We start from the raw sequence: 20,509 nt of genomic DNA, 5'->3' as shown, positions 1-20,509 counted from the left end.
ACCTCCAGAGCTACCAGCCCCAGGTGTACGAGAGCCAAAGCATGGGCAGTGGTTTCCTAGTGGCTCTCTGTTTCAGGTATCCAGCGTTGCCCTCGCTCAGCCTCCTGCTCTACTCGCTTCAGGATCACTAACTGCTTACAAACAAGGCTTCACTCTTCCAACAAATTAGACTCCTCCGGCCCTTGCTAGTTCTGCAAGGGAAGTCCTCTTGAGAATCTGGTTATTCATTTTCTTACTTGGCTCTACCCTGGGGCACAGCACACCTACCGAACGGCTTTGGGGACCTGTCCCCTTTCCAAAGCACCAGACCCCAACCAGAAGAGATTGCTCAAGGGATGCAGGAGATGCTCCTTCCATCTAAGGTTTCATAACCAAATTTGAGCCTGTTAAATTAGCTGACACTACATTTCTAGGAGCTCTGAGGTACAAGGCAAAGAGGTGTGGGTACACACATACACATGCTTTTACTTGCCTGCTGTAGGCCACAGAGGATGCCAGAACCATTCCAGCAGCTTGCCTGTTTACAAACAAACACTGAAAGCACAAAATCACAAGGTCACACCGGGGTCCCTCCTACCGAAGGTGTCTTACTCCAACAGCTTTCCAATCACGAGTGATTTCCCAACAGGCCTAACTTTATCACATTTCTCTGCTTTTGTTCACGTTGCCTTGGGCAATACCATTCCTTACTGTCTACAATGTGGAAAAGAACACTGAACGCTGTGTGGCTTTCTGTACAAAGGGCACTGTGGGTTACTGAAAAAATTCAGAGTTGGTACCAAAATCTCAGCATAACTCAGAGATGGCAGCTCTATATTTTATTTAAGCACTCACCAAACTTAATCTTTTACTTATTCTGAGTGTAAAAGCCTTACTTGCTGTAAGTGATCATTATGCGTGATTCGCCTCCGGCCCTTAATGACGGAGGTCTTGCTGGAGCTTTAAGAGGAATCACACTTGCTGAACAGTGACATCCTGCACCTGGGATGCAATAACCCCATGCGACTGTACAGGCTGGATGCTGACTGGGGAGAAGCAGGTCTGCAGAAAAGGACTTAGGGATGCTGGTGAGCAACATCTGAGCAGGAGTCAGCATGGCTGCCCATGCACTACTGAAGGCTAATGGCAGACTGCGCTGCATTAGGTAATGCATCACAGCAGACCAAAGTAATTATTCTCTTCTATTTGGCATTTGTAAGACAGGATCAGGAATGCTGTCACCAGTTTTGGGTTCCCCAACATGAGAAAGATGATGACAAACTGGAGAAGGCCAGGTGAAGCGCCTCTGAGATGGCTGAGGGGACCATGATATGAAAAGCCTGGGAGAGGAGCGTTTATTTAGCCTTTCCCTCTCCAGGCTAAGGAGGTACCCGACTGCCACCTTCAGCTACCCAGTGGGTGACTGGAGAAAAGGTGGGACTAAACTTTTCTCAGAGGTGCTCAGTGGCAACAGATTAAGGTGCAGCAAGGGAAATTATGGTTCATTAGCTATGGAAGAAAAAATTCTTTGCAAGGAGTGGTGCAGCATCAGAACATGGGCCCAGAGAGGTGATGGAATGTCCATTCTTGGAAATACTCAAAGCTCAGCTGGACACGGCCCTGAGCAACCTGCTCTATATTTGAAGTCGGCCACGCTGTGAGCAGGAGGTGGGACTAGATGACCTCCAGAGGAAAGGTCCTTTCTCACCTGAATTATTCTATGGTTCTAATGTGCCTCATGACATGTGCGCTAAGATATTAAGCACACTTAATATATCATCACTGGTGTCAGGTGTCATCAACACTTTCATCAGCTGGAACGCTGCCGAGCTGACTCAAATACTGTACATCTTGTCTAAATGCAATTAAAAAGGCACATGGCAGTTTCTGTGTATCTCAATTAGCCCTGTACCATGCACATTGACATTCAAAATTAGACGACTTGGAGGCCTGTTCCCCACTCAATTCAGAGCTTATATTGAGCTTGCCCTGTTTGTTGTAAAACTTACTAAGGCTCACAAAGTAAGGCCCTCCTTCAGAGTCATATTAACCACCATTTGGATTTTGGGGGAATCAAAGCAAAGCTCACACAGTACAAACGTAACGTATCAAACCCTAAAAGATTAATACTCCTGAATAAAGCAGGAAACCTCACATAAAACTCCACAGACCTGCCTCTTCTTTCATTGCTCTGCTCTTAGGATGTAAGAGGAGCAGCGAGCAGTGACATCTCTCCCACATTGGCATCTATTGTTGTAATGCTAAGTGCTAGCTCCTATCACCCCTCTAATCCTGTTTGGGAAGCTCTGCTACAGCCTTTACATTCTTATCTTTGTTTAGTCAATGCTGGCAAATAAAAGCATAAACAAATAATCTCCACTCTACAGCTTGGCACTACTGAGATGCTGCCATGTGTGTTCCAGCTGATTTTTATTTGCAGTCTCTTATGCTGGTGACAATCTTGGAAAGCAGATACAGCCCGGTAAGTGATGCAACTGTAAACCTGATGCTTTTATAAGCCTACCCTTTGTATTAAAATAAATGCTGAACAGGTGAACACAAGCATTGAGAAAACTGGGCTAAATACGAAAACATCAATGCAGTGACTTCTCTGGAACAAGCCAATGTAATTTCACCTCATTTCCTGCCTTAGACCATGCACCAGATACTCACCTGCCTCATGTGACTAATTTAAAGAGGTATGTGATCCATACAAACAGAGGCACCCACTTTAATTGCACAGTCTCCCTACATCTTCAGGGGAAGAAGAGAGGTAGACTCTTCCACAAGGCAATGCAGAGCAGAAGCCTAAGAAGCAAAAGAGGCTCCGCAACAACCTTGGAGAAGTCCCTCTCTCTGGGCAACAGGTGGAGAGGGCGACCAATGCATCTGCCTAAGCTCAAGGCTAAGAAATAGGCAACGTGAACATTCACCTACGACTTAAAAGCACTTAAAATGGAATTGCCACCTCAGGCTCTCAGATGCAAAGAGGAAGTATAAAAGCCCATTGTTTTGTTTATTTCTTACAAAGCCAAGGGCTTTGTAAGTGAAGCACGACAGAAAAATTACTACCCACCCAACTTCCAAAAATATTAGTAATGAGGACTGATTCAGGCAAACATTATGTTCGACAATGCCAGTGAACTGCATGACTCCAGAAAGCAACCGCAAGACAGAGATGCTCAAGCCTGTTTCTGATTAAGCAGCTCTGAGTTGGTATGCTGCGCCCAACAACTGTCTCCAGTCCGTGCCCTTCCTGATGGAGGAAAGGCTGGGCTAACTACACTGGTCATAAATCTCCCCACTGAAAGTTGATTAGCTTGAAAATCCCATGTTGTTCTGTCAGGAAGCCATACAGAAGAGTTGCAAATCCATTAAATTACATCTTGCAGATATGTATCTAAGGAGAATACATGACGTTTGGTGATATATGGAAACTAGCGCGTTATACCTTCAGACAGCTTCTACGAGTATCTCCTTCCAAATTAACATTCTTGCCATCTGATTCTCATTAGACTCACTCAGCTGTTCCGTTAATCTTATATTTTTCCTCCCAAGAGACTAACATTGATTTTTTGTCTTGCACACACACAGGAAGGTCATACTGTTTCCTACAGGGTGGATTCATTCAATAAGGAACTACGCTATTAAACCTGACTTGACGTTATTGTCAATAGAGCCGAGCTGCCACAATGCTGCTTATTTTTAAGAGAATTTCAGTGCAACTCTCCTGGGTCCAGCTAAATCCATCATTCCACTCCATGATACACACAAGCTACTTGACAACTCATTAAAAATATATATAAAAAATGGAGGTTAGGGCTGTGTTCCAGGGAAGCCCTAGTAATGTTCAAACTCCACATCTAATTTAAAAAATAATAAAACTCAAAATAATTACAAAATGCTTCTGGGAATAGAAGTTCTTCAACAGAAAAAGGAAATAAGAAGGCAGGACTGCAGGTGGGTCTGCAAGACATTTTTAGCTGGACTCTCTGGGTCCAGCTAAATTTATACTGTAAGGACAGTATGAATTCAATCACTGGCGATCTGGGCAGAGCAGCCTGCACACCACAATGGGCAAGCACTGTTTTGGGTCTGGTTAAGTACTACTTATGGGGACCTTTGGGGCTGCTCCCTCCCTTCCTTGTAAATTGAGCCAGCTCCAGCATAAGAGGGGTCAGATTGTTCTTCCCACATCTCGTCCTGGAAGGCTACTCCAGAACCTCTCTGCACCAATGGCTGGGAGCCCTCTTCAATCTCCGGTGCCAATTTACAGCAGATAAAGCTGCATCCTTTAGTTGACTCAGCTTTTGTCTCCCCACAGCGTTCACTATTTTTTTCCACACATACCTGCAGAGAGCAAATGTATCCCTTCCCAGGCTGTTTTGCTACCCTGACAAGTTAAGCTCTCTCTTGCCCATCCCTGCCCATCATAGACAGTTTGGGCTTTTTACCCTGCTCTTTTTCCAGCCAGGGCTTCTCTGTCTTGAGCACTTTCGCAAAAACATAGGCAAAACTCACATTAGCAATATTAAACAGCAGCTCATTGATAGACTAGAGCTTTATAGGAGCATGCGGAAGGATGAGCGGAAAGGAGCAAGAGGGGTGTTTTCAACACATAAAAAATGCAGAAGTTTAGATGCCACCAAGAACAAACAGGAAACCTGTATTAACTTCCTGCCTCAGGAGTCGAATTTTCCAAAGTGCTTAGGAGTTCCTCCCAGTTTCTTGGTACTGGATTGTTTATTCTGTTGTTTTCGGACACTTCAATACCACTGGAACAAGCTTCTGACCTAAGTGCACTTCAGATTCTTTGTAGTGAATTTTACCTTGCCTGGATAAAATAGCAAATAGCACTGAAAGAGCCTCCTGGGGCAAATCAAGGATGGACTCATCTCCTACAGAAATCTACGAGGCAGAGAGGGATGGAAAAGGAAGAAACAACCTGTTGAACAGCTAACGGGTAAAGAAGTGATTTTAACTGCCTCTGAGTGATCAATGCTTTACCTCAGTATTTTAAAGTAAGCAGCAGTCTGTGCTTATTACTGTTTCTTCTATGTCCCTTCCAATTCTTTCCCCCTTCTCTCTCATATACCTATGTACTGGAGAAATGCAGAGGACTGAACAGAAAAAAAATTGTGAGAAAAATTGTTAACAGCATATAGGGATTTCCCCACATCGAGGGAAAACTTATGGGGTGGGCTAAACCGTTTAAATGTTTTGTACCGTCAGAGTAGTCCAAAAATATCCTGCTGGAGACTAAGACTTAGCAAATTCACCCTTCCAGTCTTTTCTTGTACACTCCATATTAGGTAGACCTAAGAGAGTCCCAGAGTCTGTAACTCTCCAAGCTGCATCACAGAATACGTCACTGGTCTTCCTTTGGCTTGCTAGAATCTCCTGTTGACTGTCACTATTGCTTACTTAATTAAGAAGAAAAAAAAAAATAAATAAAAGGCACTTTGTTCAAAGCCGTTCCATTTTTGGAAAGGCTTGTAATGACTGTCTACCCAAATGCTTTTTCTACCTTTAGGTCTGTCATCTCTCTCTCAAAAATCCAACCCCCTTCTCACCAGGGGAAACTGTAGAAGCGTACTGGTACAAAGACATTCTGCTCGCACTGAATTTGCAGAGCAGAAGGATACATTCACTGTCAGAGAAAGGAAGCACCCTCCCTCCCCCCCTGCAAAAAGCTATTTTTTGCAGGCGTTGTCATATCTTATCCCCAGGAAGAGAAGAGGGCTGTGCTAGAAAGCCCTCAGATTCACATTTGCTTCTGTTTACTGTGCCCTTCACAGCACTGCTGTAACAATTTATCAATACAATGGAGGGCAAGGCACAACACGCAGGCAAGGCAGACTCCTCTAATGAAAACAAATCCTTGCGAGAGGAAGAAATAGTTCACAGATCTGCCTCCTAAATCCCACTCCCACCGCAATAATGTTTTCATCACTACTTACATTTAGGGACATAAGGGTACTCAGAGCTGTAAAGCACATCATTTGTGTCGAACAGTCGCAGTACTTTGCCTAAAATAATTTGTGGTCCAAAAGCCCAAATGAGTAAAGCACCACAGGAATCAAGACATATAATTAGAATAAATAAGATTTTGCGCTTACAGAGCGCCTGTCATCTGAAAGTATGCGCAGATATTAATTAAGCTCCACAAACCCCAGATGAAGTAGATTAGCAGCTTCATCCCCGTTTTACAGAGGTTTAGAGTGAAGTGTGACACACAATCACAGCGGAAAGCACAGCTCCGCTGGCCATGCCGGGGATGGGGAGAGCCAGGGCTCCACCTCCTCTCCAGCCCTCTTCGGTGGATTGCCTTCAATGGAAAATGACTGAGTTGCAGTTCTTTGCTCCCTGGGAGAGGAAGGACCCACCCTGTTGCACAACAGTAGCGAAGCCCTAGCCCTGAAGCGCTTTGATAAAAACCATGAAACGCTGCTCAGCTTGGGAAGAGAACCCGGGAGCTCGCTTGCTCTCGCACATTTGCTTTGGGTGCTCTATTTCGCTCTTTCTAAAATGCCAAGAGATCAATCGCCTCTGCATCGGCATCCCCCACAAACAGTCCCAATAACACGGCTTGCGGCTTCTCAGGTTTGGAGGACATGGCATACATAATATCTTAAGTGCCTTGATCTGCGATGCTGGTTTTTATTTTTCTATTTCTTTGTATTTCACTCTAACTCAGAAGCCATGCTGACCTAGGATCACACAGAAACAATGTAATTAAAAACTACAGTCAATACACACATCAAAACCTTAAAATAATCCTCTCTTGAAGCAGGTTTTACATACAGGAATTCCGGACGATAAATATAAACACATCTGGTACCATTCAAAAATATTTAAAGTAATAAACTGAATATATATATTTTTTTTTTTACCAAAAAAACCCTTTAAAAATAGTGTTACTAGTAAAGCTTCAATTGTTTTATATGCCAAAGAACAGTTAGAAATTGATTTTGCTGTCATTATCTACTGAAATTTAAGTTCTTATGACAGCAATTTCTTAAAGATCCCACTGAAGTATTTAAGTAATAGCCGTGATAATGAAAAACATTCTCAGTATCACAAAGTAGTACAACGGTCCACTTAATCAAAATTACCCAGCCCCTAACTCTGCTTATCACCTTTGCCAAAACAAGAGCAGGGGAGCATCAAATGCAGCTAGGAAGAAATATCTCCAGAAGAGATAAAAACCAGTCGTTCATCGTTTCTCCAGATACAATTATCTACCTAATTACACTTAGGACAAATGCACAGTTTTCCTAACTTCAGGGAGATGCACTTCAATTGTGGTGTTCAATTCTCTGTGCACAAACATAAAAAACTGAGCAAGAAATGTCACTAGGAAATGGAAGCAAACCACAGCATACTTATCTACAAAATAGCAAACAAATTGGATAAACTATGGATATAAAGCAGAGCTCCTTAGATGATAAATGACTATTAATGTGAAAACTACACTCTTTTATTCCCACATGTAAGCATGGAATGCATTCTAACTTCATCTTTCAAGGTAAAAATGCTTTTAATTAGGGTCCTAGCTACCTTACAAGACATACGGACCTTCGTATGATGGAGCTATGATAATTTACCCATGCTGAGAAGCTGCCCCATGATTTATATGATTACTTCATGGCAGCATGAAACAAATCCCCAAGGAAGTAATGCATGTCATCCTTAAAAATATTAAGCAATCAAGGCATGTTTTTATTATGTGAATGGATGCCTTTGAAAACAAGGATGCACGCACCATACTGTGAGGTAAAATGAAATAAATGAACAGAAATAATTCATTTCCATGTTCTAATCAGTGGAAACTGTAGTCTTCAAATTATCCTGATGCTACCAAATGCGAGTCTGGAGACAATAGGTTGACTCTTCTACTCAAATGAACATGAAATTGCATCCTAAGTACACAATGAAGGCCAAATTAAACAGTCCAAGACTCTTTGTGCAGGCTCTTTCTTTTTATTTATCTCTTGCATCCAACTGAACAAGTAAGAGCAGAAGATTTAAACAAAGCATCATATAGTTTTTAAATACTCAAATCTAATCAAAAGCAATGTACTTATCTTGGGCAAAAGGAACATAACCTATACAAAAACCTGTTCTCAAGCAAGCTCTTCAGCTTCTAGCACTATCATCAGAGAGAAATTTGTGTTCCACCAGCTAAAAAGATGTCTCTGGCAAGTAGAATGAAGAATATATATCAAAGACTGGAACTGCATGCTTGCTGCCTGTGTTGTATTCACAAGCTGGGACACTTAACACCTGTGCAAGGACCCAAGACAACACTGTTACACTGCTCACTGCTATTATAAATCACAATCCACTCGTTAGAGATGCTGACCATTCAGAAAAAAATCTAGCCCCTATAGGCACGAAGAGACAGAAACAGAGCTGCGATAACGAGATCAGGTTAACACACAACATTTGAAATAGAACACTGTATTGTATGAAAGTCTATATAGGTAATAATTAGATCAGTAGAAGACCATGGGACAATGAGGGTTTTTTTTAACACTGAGTCTACAACACTGCATGTGAAACAGTTGGGATGAAAACAGTGTTAGCAGAACACTGAGGTTTTTGGCTGTTGCTAAGCTCTCAAGGACTTTTCTGCACCTCACACCGCCCCACCAGTGAGTAGACTGGAGGTGCACAAAAAGTTGGGCGGGTAAACAGCTGGAATAGCTGACCCCAACTGACCAAAGGGCTATTTCATACCATGTGGCATCATGCTCAGTATATAAAGCTGGGGGAAAGAGGAGGAAGGGAGGGGACGTTCAGAGTAATGGCATTTGTGTTCCCAAGTAACCGTTACACATGGTGAAGCCCTGCTTTCCTGGAGATGCCTGAACACCTGCCTGCCAAAGGCAAGCAGTGAATGAAATCCTTATTTTGCTTTGCTTGTGTGTGCAGCTTTTGCTTTACCTATTAAACTGTCTTCATCTCAACCCATGAGTTTTTCCTCACTTTTACTCCTCTGATTCTTTGCCCCATTGCAACGGGGAGGAGTGCGCAAGTGGCTGCGTGGTACTAGTTGCCAACTGGGGCTAAACTATGACACAGTATTACCTGTATATTCTACTTGAATTGGCTATGGAATAAATCAAATACATTTTCACTAGATTATGTTTTCCACCCATTTATGTGGTAACAACAGCATACAGAAGTACATTATGAAAACTGCTTTCCATTTTCACCTTCACAAAAACTCACCAAACAAAACCCAACACGTATTTCAATTTCTTTCGCTATCAAACATAGGGATGAGGCAGTGCAGACAGCTACGTCACGTTCCGATAACAACCTTATCATCCTTGCCCCAGGCTTCAAGAGAAGTGAGGAATCATTACAATCTTCCACTGCAATCAATAAGACTCAAGTATGAGTCAAGCAAAATTTTTTTTGTTTTGATTTTTTTTTTTGTTTTCATTAAATCTGGCACAGTGACAGAGATGAGGTTGCCCATTTCCTTCCATTTTAAATACACAATTCTCTTTCTTCTTCCCTAAACTAAAGCATGTTGAGAATTGCTCTAACTCAACAAAGTGCTATGTGAGACACATGCTAGGCGGGAGTCCTCTGAACATCTATGTTTTTAGTTCATCTTGCAATATTACATATGCAGCTTTAAGACCCAAATCCAACATGCTGGCATCGATTCTGTCCTCCACTGAATCAAAAGGGAGGTTGGTACTGAATGCATCGTGGCCAGGAAGTAGCAAACTTCAGTCTTTCTCTACTGGCATACAGGTAGGTGAATTTGTGTATCACTTTACAGGAGGTGTCATCTGCCCTGGCTTATGTTGTATTTTCTGACTTGGTTGGGCACATGTCAGTTTTGTTATCACCGACCCAAAGCTGTGTATATCATGATGTTATATAACCAAATTTGGTACACGCTGAAAGAAGTACGACATAGTTATTTGGTTTAGAGGTGTGCTGTTAGAGATTAGCATCTGGCACGGTCAACTAGTCACAGTGTAAGACAAGAGTATATGAGCTAAGCTCTTGTTTCTGGACCAGTGAAGATACCTACTCAGTGGAAACTCCATCAGCTCCCGTGGGAGGGAGAAGTGCTCTATGATCTTTGCAAGCAGGCCCCAGAAGGAGCCTGTGAAAGGGAAGAACAAAAAAAAAAAAAAAAAAAGAACAGGGCTGTTCTAGTAAAGGGAGGGTAGACAGAAATGTGTGAGAGAGAATGAGGAGAAATGCGTGAAAAAACCCCTAGCAAATCATATGACGTAAAGAGAGCTGTGGTCTTACAGTATGTACAGTTTCTAAGGGCCAAGTCAAACTAATAGTTTCTGACAGCAAACAGTTGTTCAACCAAAGGAGCAGCTCCACACCTCACCAGGAGTACTTTCGTACATAAGTATGCTCCCAATAGCCCCAAAACCTGATTCTATGCGTTTTTTCAAAATGAAAACAAATGTGCTTCCTTAGATTAGGTACTAGCCAGTAGTATTTACTTTGTAAAGGCCATTGGTGGATTCTTAATACAGGCTCTTACGGATCCTGTGGCATCACTTACAAACTGCAAGTGCTAGCAAGAAGCAGCACAACTATGTGGTGTTTTCAACGTGCCTGTGGCTTGCTTACCCCGGTATTGGACACCAACTGCCAAGAGCCCCCGCTGTGAAGCAGAGCGTGCCGCCCACCTCATCAGATGCACTCACCACTGCAGTCCTGCTGTACGGAGCTGCTCCTCCACGCAGCAGCCTGCTTTATATGGAAAGCACACTGATTTGACAGCTACTGTAAACACCCTACATTCACAGTAAAATGCAGCCGTTTTCAGCTCTGCAGAGGAAGAGCTTCTGTTTATTATGGTGGTGACTCTACCCTGTGTAAAAGTGAAGTTATTGACACCTGATGGACTTACTCATTGCTAGATCTGTGCCCTTCATTTAAAGCCAGCAACGCTCTTCAGGTTGGAATTTTCCAAATATAGCTTTGACAACCCAGTTTGAGAACCCAGGGGAAGAGACATGACTACTTTGCTAATTGATGCTGATACACCAGGGAGAATGGGCACCGTCTACAGCACAATTTTCCGCTAAAGTGGACTAGGTCAGTTGGATGGCAGTTGCACCAAGTCAAACAGTAATTCTCATAACCAGACCAACCCTCTTTCACTAAACTATTATACAACCACAACACTATTACTACAGTGGGAAAACTATGTACTCAAATGTTTGGGGAGACCAGCACCGAAACAGCATGTGTAAATTTAATTTCAGCTGCCTGTGTATGTCTCTTGCACAGTTTCAAGCCACTTGGAACTAGCTGATAATCTAGTTTGGCCTCTTGCATAATCCAAGACATACATTTCCCTCTGGTAGGAGACTGAACATACTGTGCTAAAGAACCTGTATTTTTAATAACAGTACGGCTAGTACTTGCCTAATGTATACGTTTCAGAAAGCCTTCTTCTGATGGCCTTCAGGAGATGGAGAATTTAACACTTGTTACATTATATCCTCAATAGCATAAACCCAGCCTTAAGTTCCCCATGAGGACACTGTCTCATTCAGTACACAGGACAAAAATCACTTATCTAGCAGCCATTCAATATTTTATTTTTGCCCTTTGTATTTGACGCATAGCCCTAAAAGCCTTGTTTACTGCATATTATCCCAGCTCTGTTCTGAAGGCAGAATGATTAATTTCTTTACAGGCTTTTCTATAGTGCTCATCAGATGCTTCTAACTTGTTATGTGCAATTTCCTAGCTTTTGGAAAAGCATACAAAGGAATGCCATTATGTGGCATCCTATAACTACTGCCATGATTCATATCAGCAGGGATAGACCAGACCTTTGCTATCTTAGCTAACAGGTGTAAACCACAGGCTGCCAGCATGGCCAAGCTAAAGGAGATGAGACACATCCTTAAGCAAGTGATTTTCACTGATATTTGCTGGCACCAGGATGGGGAGATTGAGAATTTTAAGGAGACTGAAGGCTACGGAGTAGAAGTACTCATACAGGTTCACACTCCTTTATCTCTCTCCTAAGACCGACCCCTTTAATTCTTCCTTTCCAACATGCCCACCCCTCGACCCATGAGTCTCACCCTCACTCCTTAGCCCCATCTCATTCTTCTTATCTATCCATTCTTATCCAGTGTTACCTATTTCATTGTATCTTATTTTTTATCTATCCTTATTTCTCTTTGTTATTTATTTATCTTTCCTCTTCCCTACTTGCTTATGGACTGAGTCTCTGCCCTCAAATTCCCCATCTCACTGTCTTTTTCCCCTCTTCTAAATTTTACTCCGATCCCTTCACAGAATCACAGAATCTCAGAATGGTAGGAGCTGTAAGGGACCTCTGGAGATCATCTAGTCCAACCGCCCTGCCAAAGCAGATTCACCTAGAGCAGGCTGGATGAGAATGCATCCAGGTGGGTTTTGAGTATCTCCACAGATGGAGACTCCACAGCCTCTCTGGGCAGCCTCTTCCAGTGCTGCGTCACCCTCAAAGTAAAAAGTTTTTCATGTTGAGAGGAATTTCCTGTGTGCCAGTTTGTGCTCATTGCCCCTTGTTCTGTCACTGGGCACCAGTGTAAAGAGTCTGACCCCATCCTCTTGACATGCACCTTTTAGATATTTACAAGCATTGATGAGATCCTCCCTCAGTCTTTTCTTCTCCAAGCTAAGCAGACACAGGTTTCTCAGCCTTTCCTCGTAAGAGAGATGCTCCATTCCCTTGTTCATCTTTGTAGGCCTCCGCTGGACTCTCTCCAGCAGTTCCCTGTCCTTCTTGAACTGGGAAGCCCAGAACTGGACACAGTTGTGGCCTCACCAGGGCAGAGTGGAGGGGGAGGATGACCTCCCTCGACCTGCTGGCAATGCTCTTTTTAATGCACCCCAGGATGCCATTGGCCTTCTTGGCCCCAAGGGCACATTGCTGGCTCATGGTCAACTTATTGTCTACCAGGACTCCCAGGTCACTCTCTGCAGAGCTACTTTCCAGCAGGTCAGCCCCCAAGCTGTACTGGTGCATGGGGTTATTCCTCCCTAGGTGCAGGACCCTACACTTGCCCTTGAACTTCACTAGGTTCCTCTTCACCCAACTCTCCAGCCTGTCCAGGTCTCTCTGTATGGCAGCACAGCCTTCCGGTGTGTCAGCCACTCCTCCCAGTTTTGTGTCATCGGCAAACTTGCTGAGGCGACATTCTGTCCCCTCATCCAGGTCACTGATTAATATGTTGAATAAGACTGGACCCAGTACTGACCCCTGGGGAACACCACTAGTTACAGGCCTCCAACTAGACTCCGCGCTGCTCATCACAGCCCTCTGAGCTCTGCCATTCAGCCAGTTCTCAATCAACCTCACTGTCCACTCACCTAACCCACACTTCCTAAGCTTGCCTATGAGCATGTTGACTAAGAGATGACGGAGCTTACTGGGGTTTGAGGGGAATGAGCACCCACAGACTCCTTAGAGGTTTCAGAAATACACCTCTACTAAGCACATTTTTAAAGGTTGTAACTTGGGTAACCTTGGAAGGATTTTCTTAGGGATGGTAAAATGCACATTAATATGTTACAAAGACAACTCATTCCTGACAAAACCTAGAGACACTAAAGCACAGTAAAGAAGATATCTGAAGTCTGTTCTTTAGCCTCATTTTCAGAAACAGTTAAGTCATGTTGGGTGACATTTTCCGAAGTAAACTGGGCCAGAGCAGATGTGCATCTCAGAAATTTTTATTCCAAATTACTATAGTTTCAGAAAATTGCAAGCAACTGAAACGGGAAGACACAGTATGTGGTTCTGCCCATAAAATAAGACAAAAATGAAAGCTATTAGCATCATGTTGGCATCTAACTTGACGGCTGCTCTGATATCAGTGACTTGTCTGAAATCATGGCACTAACTGAGCAAAGAATGTCATTCTATCCTGCCAGGTTTTTACTGACTGATTTTGTAAAGGTTGGATCATAGCAACAAAGTAATATTATTGCCCCCTATAAGCCTGATACTTGCATAGCTGTTTTGTAACCTTCTCCTGACATATGCACCAGCTATTCATTTGCTGGGTTTGCACTGAACATTCATTATTACCAAATATCTCATCCTTTGCCCGTAGGTTCTACTATTTTCTCTCAATAGTAACTTCACTTCACGTTTCTCCTCTTGTGCATTGATACCCCCTCAGTTTTGGAGTTGCCTGCAAACCTCCTCAGGACCAAACTTATGCCGGAAGATACAAAGACACAATGTGATCACGCAGATGTAGAATTCCTGTAAAAATTAAATTAGTCAAGAAAGACTTCTAAAATCCCAGAGAGACCTAGTAAGGGCTATGGTTAACAAGACACATCATTGATGGAATATGATTAACTGTTCTGATTTCAGAAGAGAAGTGAGTTTTGGTCTTCCACAAAGCTTTCTATATTACTATTATTAAGCTCTAGGCCCTGTGTCTATAAATAAGTTTGTTTTGGGGATAATGCAACAGAAAAATTACTTGCTAGATAGGAGTGTTACCAAAACAACCCACAAATGTGGAGTCACTGCCCCTACACAAGGTTGGCGCTAAGCCACAGCTTAAGATAATAACATTAATTTTATCGTAAACTCATAGTTTATCTTGATTTGAGTAGACACAAGACTCCAGCCCAAAGTTTACAAACCCCGTATGTATCTATGTTCTGTAGTTATTTAGTTCAGATCCTTCAAACATCAGTGTACTGCTTATTTAAAATGCATAACAGTTAGTAGGAAAAGCAGCAAAGACAAAACACTGCATTGACTTCCAAAACTATCAGCCTTTATCAATTAAAATATTTACTTTTGACACAAGTCCTAATTAGTTAAAAACATTCAATCCAGTCTTAAAATAGAGGTTCAAGCTACCCAATTTATTCTTGGAACAGTCACTTGCTCTCAGGATTAGGAAGACAATGGCATCCAGAGCAAGCATGAGCCCTCTCCCCTCTTATTACAGTTAATCAGGAACATAAATACTATAATGGAGCTGAGCCCCTGCAAACTCACCAGGCTGTGCATAATTTCCACTCCAGCTGGATTCACTGTGAGTGCTTCATCATACAATTGCTTAGCCTCCTCCAAATTGCCTTTCATCTCTGCAAGCCTCCCACGCATGTACAGTACAGCATGAGATGTGGGGAAAAGACTCGCTGCCTCCTGGATACAAAAGCCTGCTTCTTTGAGATGCTGTTGTTCCATGAAGAGTTCAGCTGAAAAAACACAAAAACACAAAACCCAAAAAACACCCTACCATTAGTTGAAATAAATCAGAGACCTTTCTACCCATTAATTACATATCATCTCCCTTAAGCACATTAAAACATGAGGCCATGATTCTGCACAGTGCTTACTACTATGGTTAGTGCTTACTGTCACAAGTGGATTCACTGAATGGATCTTTTTTTAATGCTAAGGGCTCTATACAGATGTTCATGGATATCTTTAGGTGTTGTCCTGACAGAGGACGGCCTGATGGATTCCTCAATCAGGAATGTAAACAGTGCTGAATTGAGCCCTAAGGAAGCAGGGCTGGTAGCCACTTGGAGCCATCATAAGTATTTCCAAATAATCTGGGAAAAAAAAGAACAGAATAAGCCATCACTGTCTACTGAGAACTTTAAACATGTCAGAGTAATAGGATACATCTGACTGAGCTGGACATTAGATAACTTATTTAAAAGAGCATTTCCACATTTTAAAAGATGATTAAAAATGTTTCATTATGCTTATTTGTCTAGCTTATGAGATAGTTGTCTCTTTTTCAGAGACTATTAAAATCAAAAGGCATTTATCATAGAGACATGTTTATATTGTGTATTCACACTTCTACTTCTTCATACACACTCTATAGAAAAACAAAAGAGCTCTCTTGGAAGAGACTGCTCAGTCATTTACTTTCTTCAACTACTAGTGATTATCTTAGTGGTTTTCTTAGGAAAAAAAATGTAACCAGTATACTAATGTGCTTGACTGTAAATTTGTTAATCAGATAATTTTTCATGTTAAACATAAATTTCATAGCATATCTCATAAATAAACTTTAACATTTCTCAGGATTTGGACTATATCATCGTTGGACTAGATGATCATTGTAGGTCCCTTACAACTGAAATAGTCTATTCTAATTCTAGATTTATTATGTATTAAATCCTTGCAAAAGGCTTCAAAAGAGATAGTCAATTTTACTGCCACACATAACTGAAAAGGGAAATTGTGTTTTTAGATATATGTATGTATATATGCATGTATGTATGTATGCACATATGTATATAAAATAATTCTCTCTTCATACAGCAGCCATTGCTCTTTGGTCCATAACCTGTTTACGTTCTACACGTTATCACTTCAAAAGCTCAAAGTCTCTTTTTTTTTTTTTAAACTGATGTGGTAATGCAGTAAGTATTGACAGTTCAAGAGTCCAACTCAAAATGACTAATTCAGACTCCAGATTTAGGTAAATAATTCTGAAATTAGACAAAACCTTAAATGCCCTGACTTTTAAAGGTAGTGAATATTCTCAGGAAGTCTCTGTGAGGGGGACAGGTAGCATGAAAACATCTCAAAGGCAGTCCTTGGCCTATCTGATGTGAGACTGGGACCACAAATAGCACTTCTACTGGTATACTGAAAACAATCGTGTACTGAAATAACAGCATGGCCGAACAGCTTCCACTTCTGAAGTGGTCCTTCTAGAAGAAGGGTGAGACATTGTTAAGAAAATTCTTGAATATTTCTTAGCCATTCCTAGGTTGTGCTACAGAAAAATGTCACTCTCCAAGGCTGTCAACATGAGCAAAACGTTAGTTCCTTGGTGGTAAGAGCTATATTCTTTAAGAGTGACTCATATACTATTTCTCTCTGGTTAATTGTTATAAAATCTCAGCATGCATCCCTTCCCTTGGCTCCAAGAGGATGCAGCTACCTATAATAACAGAAAGCAAGGCCATGTACCTTGTCAAGCTGAGTATGTGTGCTGCCTTATTCAAAAGTTTGTGGGAGGACAGTATCTTACTTGCACTTCCCAAGGAACAGAGCACTTTCCTGCCAAGCGCTGTATAGCAGCTGATGCCGTGCATGTGGCAATAATGAGGATGGGGATGTGCAAAGTGACGATTCACAGCCTGAAGATAAACACTTAATCTGCAAAGTTAGCACAAACTTAGTGGCACAGAAGGAGGAGTGAAATCCTGGCACTGTTTAAAGTCAGCAGAAGTTCTGGATACTGCCATATTAAAAGCTCTATTAGCAACTAACAGCATAATGTAACTTGTTTCATTTCAGAAAAGAACCAGGAGCAAGGGGGTTTAGATGTGAAATCATGCACAGCCGGTGCTTCAATGCATACAAAATGGAGAGTACTTATTCTTTCTTTCAACGGGGCTTGTAAATCTTCTTTAGTAATAACAATTATTTAGAGGAAGTGCAGCAACACAGAATCTACAAATTGTATTTTATGGTATGGTAATGTAGCGTATTAAAGTTCAGTCCATTTCTTTGCAGGCTCAATAGTCAATAAAAAATGATTTAATGGTGTGGGAGGCCTAATTTGCATAAAAAAAGAATGAGAGAGGTGCCTTTGGGTTACAAAAGGAAAAGAGTGCACCCACCCAGCTAAAAATAGACATTAAGGGAAATCGCTTAGGCCTGCATTAAAATATGTTTTCTGTAAACTCATTTTTCACTTCTATTACATACTCATTTTATTTACAGATTAACAAGATACACTTATGCAACATGGAATAAAAACACAGCTAGAGGCAGAAATCAAACCCCAAAAACAAGGACTCATTAAATTTATCATGGTAATACTACTGCCTCCTCAATGGTACTGGAAGTACTCAAAACACCTGCCTTTGCGTTACCTGGGTTGGCAGCTTCCTGTCCACTGGATTATTCAGTGCATCTCCTTATATCACCTAATCATGCTGTAAATAAACACCTAACCAAATCAGCAGCCGTGGCGAGGAAGTTCTGTTATAGAGACATGGCACCCAATTGACTCCAAAGAAGAGGGTGTCTCCTCAGGCTGACACAGGTAGAGAAGATGTGTTATTCTTATCCTGTGAAAGGTTCAATGCTTCGTGGAAACCATTTATGAACTTCCAACTATTGGACTACATTATGCTTGGTACTGACATTCTTCGCAGCTTTGAATCCAAAGGCCATGTTTGCAAGCTTCCTTGCTCTTTCTCACTTAACACCATCTTCATAAAAACGTAGAACAAATTTACATTCTGTTTTGAACTCAGTACCACCAATGGCTCTCTGAATGCTACTGAGCAAAGAGAGATGTACCAACTCGTCTATTAGCATCTCTGGAGTAATGCTAGAAACTCTGAGTGTGAATGATTATTAGGAAATAATCAGCGTGTTTACATATACATATGGGCTGAGACAGCGCACTGTATGGATGGGCAAAGACATAATGAGTCGTGCACTGTCTCCTTCATTCACTAATTGAAGCTTGAGCCTGCACCCACTGAGACCACGAGCAGCTATGCAGCTGACTCCAAGGTCCAGCCTAGCTCGATTATTTCCTTCCTATATCCAACTTCTCCTGCAGTACTGTCCAGTCTACTCTGCTGCTGCTTCTAAACAACTGTCATCTCCTCTTGTGGCCATGGCTGTCTCTGTCTTGACTTGCAACTATACTTCCACTGATCCACCAGTCTTAATGCTGGGCCCAGTCCCAGAGAGCAGCGTGCATCTCCACTCAGATTATCATGAGCTCCTAGTTCTTCCAGCTGTTCCTGCTAGCATTTAAGCTCATCTACAGTGAAGATCTCTAATCAAGTGAGAATTGCCAGAAGCATATCATCTACTCACTCCAAAGACCAGTAACAAACGCACAGACCGAGAGCACTTCCCACAACGCTGACAAAGCTGGGTCTCCCACAGTCAGGCTCCTTTTTTCATCTCCAAAATAAATTATTTGACAGACCTCTGTTAGGGAGTCCATCAGAGGAGTAACAACAGTGTAATCTAGTCATGTTTGCATCACAGTGCTAGTCTGAGGAACAGAGTTGCCTGCCATCACCTTGCATGCTGACTCTACTCCCCGTTTCCTAAGTGTTTCAAAGCAGTGCCAAGAGTGATTGTGCTTGTCACCACAGAAGCAGCAACAACTCTAAATCTAGCCAAAAAATCAAATGGATTTAAAATTTATTTCTGTGATGTGAACAACCCAAGAGTTAAAATTTCATTCCTTGCAAATCACGTTAGGTGTTATTCAAGACACAGCACTTAACTCCCACAAACAGACTGCTCCACATCACTTGGTTGTGTGTGCCTGCTGGATCTAAAGCACTTGCCTGGTCTCATCCACCACAAAAATGCTACTGCATAGCGACACGGCCAGGGCAGTGCAGCCAGATGACCTGCAGGATGGTACAGTGGGAAACAGCCCTTCACACTTTAAGACACTGAGGTGCTGGAGCATGTCCAGAGAAGGGCAAGGAAGCTGGTGAGGGGTCTGGAGAACAAGTCTTATGAGGAGCGGCTGAGGGAGCTGGGGTTGTTTAGCCTGGAGAGAAGGAGGCTGAGGGGAGACCTAATCGCTCTCTACAACTACCTGAAAGGAGGTTGTAGAGAGGTGGGGATTTGTTTCTTCTCCCAAGTAACAGGTGATAGGACAAGAGGAAATGGCCTCAAGTTGCACCAGGGGAGGTTTAGACTGGATATTAGGAAAAAGTTTTACACTGAAAGGGTTATTAAGCATTGGAACAGGCTGCCCAGGGAAGTGGTTGAGTCACCATCCCTGGAGGTATTTAAAAGATGGGGAGACACAGTGCTTAGAGATATGATTTAGTGATGGTTTTTGTCAGAGTCAGACTGATGGATGGACTAGATGATCTGAAAGGTCCCTTCCAACCTAGGTGATTCTATGATTCTAAGGTGAGAGCACCTGCAAGGATCTGTAAGGAGGTGATTTCTGTTCCACATCATCTGCCTTCAGGTGCTATTAATGCTTGTTACTGCAGCAGCACTTAGCCAGCTGGAAAGACCCACTCTTCTGAGACACCTCTGCCTTCAGCAGTGAATACAGAGCTATTACTGTGACAAAGGGTTCCCCCGCTACCTTGCCTTTCTGGCAGGTGACGTTTAGTCATTGTTCTATATTATGACACCAGCCTGCATGCAGTAGCTTGACAATTTGCGGGTAGATTAGATGGAAGATTCCTCAAACCATATCCTGACTGCAATAATTCCATTTGATGCAAACCTTTGATACAGAAATGAAGAAGAACAGAAACTGCCACGTGTTCCCATCCACCTGAAGTCAGCCGCATGTTCTTCTGAGTGAGGCAACAGATTTACATTCTCAAAGGTAGTTACCTGGAGTCCAGGGACCTGCTTTAAATTTCCAGGCTTCGGGTCTCACAGGGGCTGAAATGGTCACTAAGCTTATTATGAATGCAGCATTAGAGTGACAATTTCTGGAAGCAACACAGAACTACCACAAGCTACCTTCTATGCTAAATAGCATGGTCAAAACATTACTTGAAA

The 20,509-nt window shown here is 42.3% G+C and overlaps 1 protein-coding gene across 9 annotated transcripts in view; it reads right to left on the bottom strand.

The window, feature by feature from the left end:
- The window catches only part of TTC7A (tetratricopeptide repeat domain 7A), a 176,218-nt gene that overhangs the window by 20,057 nt on the left and 135,652 nt on the right, over positions 1 to 20,509 (bottom strand). For all 9 annotated transcript variants that reach the window (XM_074579665.1, XM_074579662.1, XM_074579663.1 and 6 more), the window contains one exon: positions 15,011 to 15,213. In XM_074579665.1, the coding sequence (XP_074435766.1) occupies positions 15,011 to 15,213 (203 nt within the window). The remainder of the gene's footprint in view (positions 1 to 15,010; positions 15,214 to 20,509) is intronic.

This window comes from Larus michahellis, chromosome 3 (genome assembly GCF_964199755.1).
Source record: "Larus michahellis chromosome 3, bLarMic1.1, whole genome shotgun sequence".
Classification (NCBI taxonomy): domain Eukaryota; kingdom Metazoa; phylum Chordata; class Aves; order Charadriiformes; family Laridae; genus Larus; species Larus michahellis.
The sequence above is the reverse complement of the archived record's forward strand: the minus strand, read 5'-3'. Positions and strand labels throughout refer to the sequence as shown.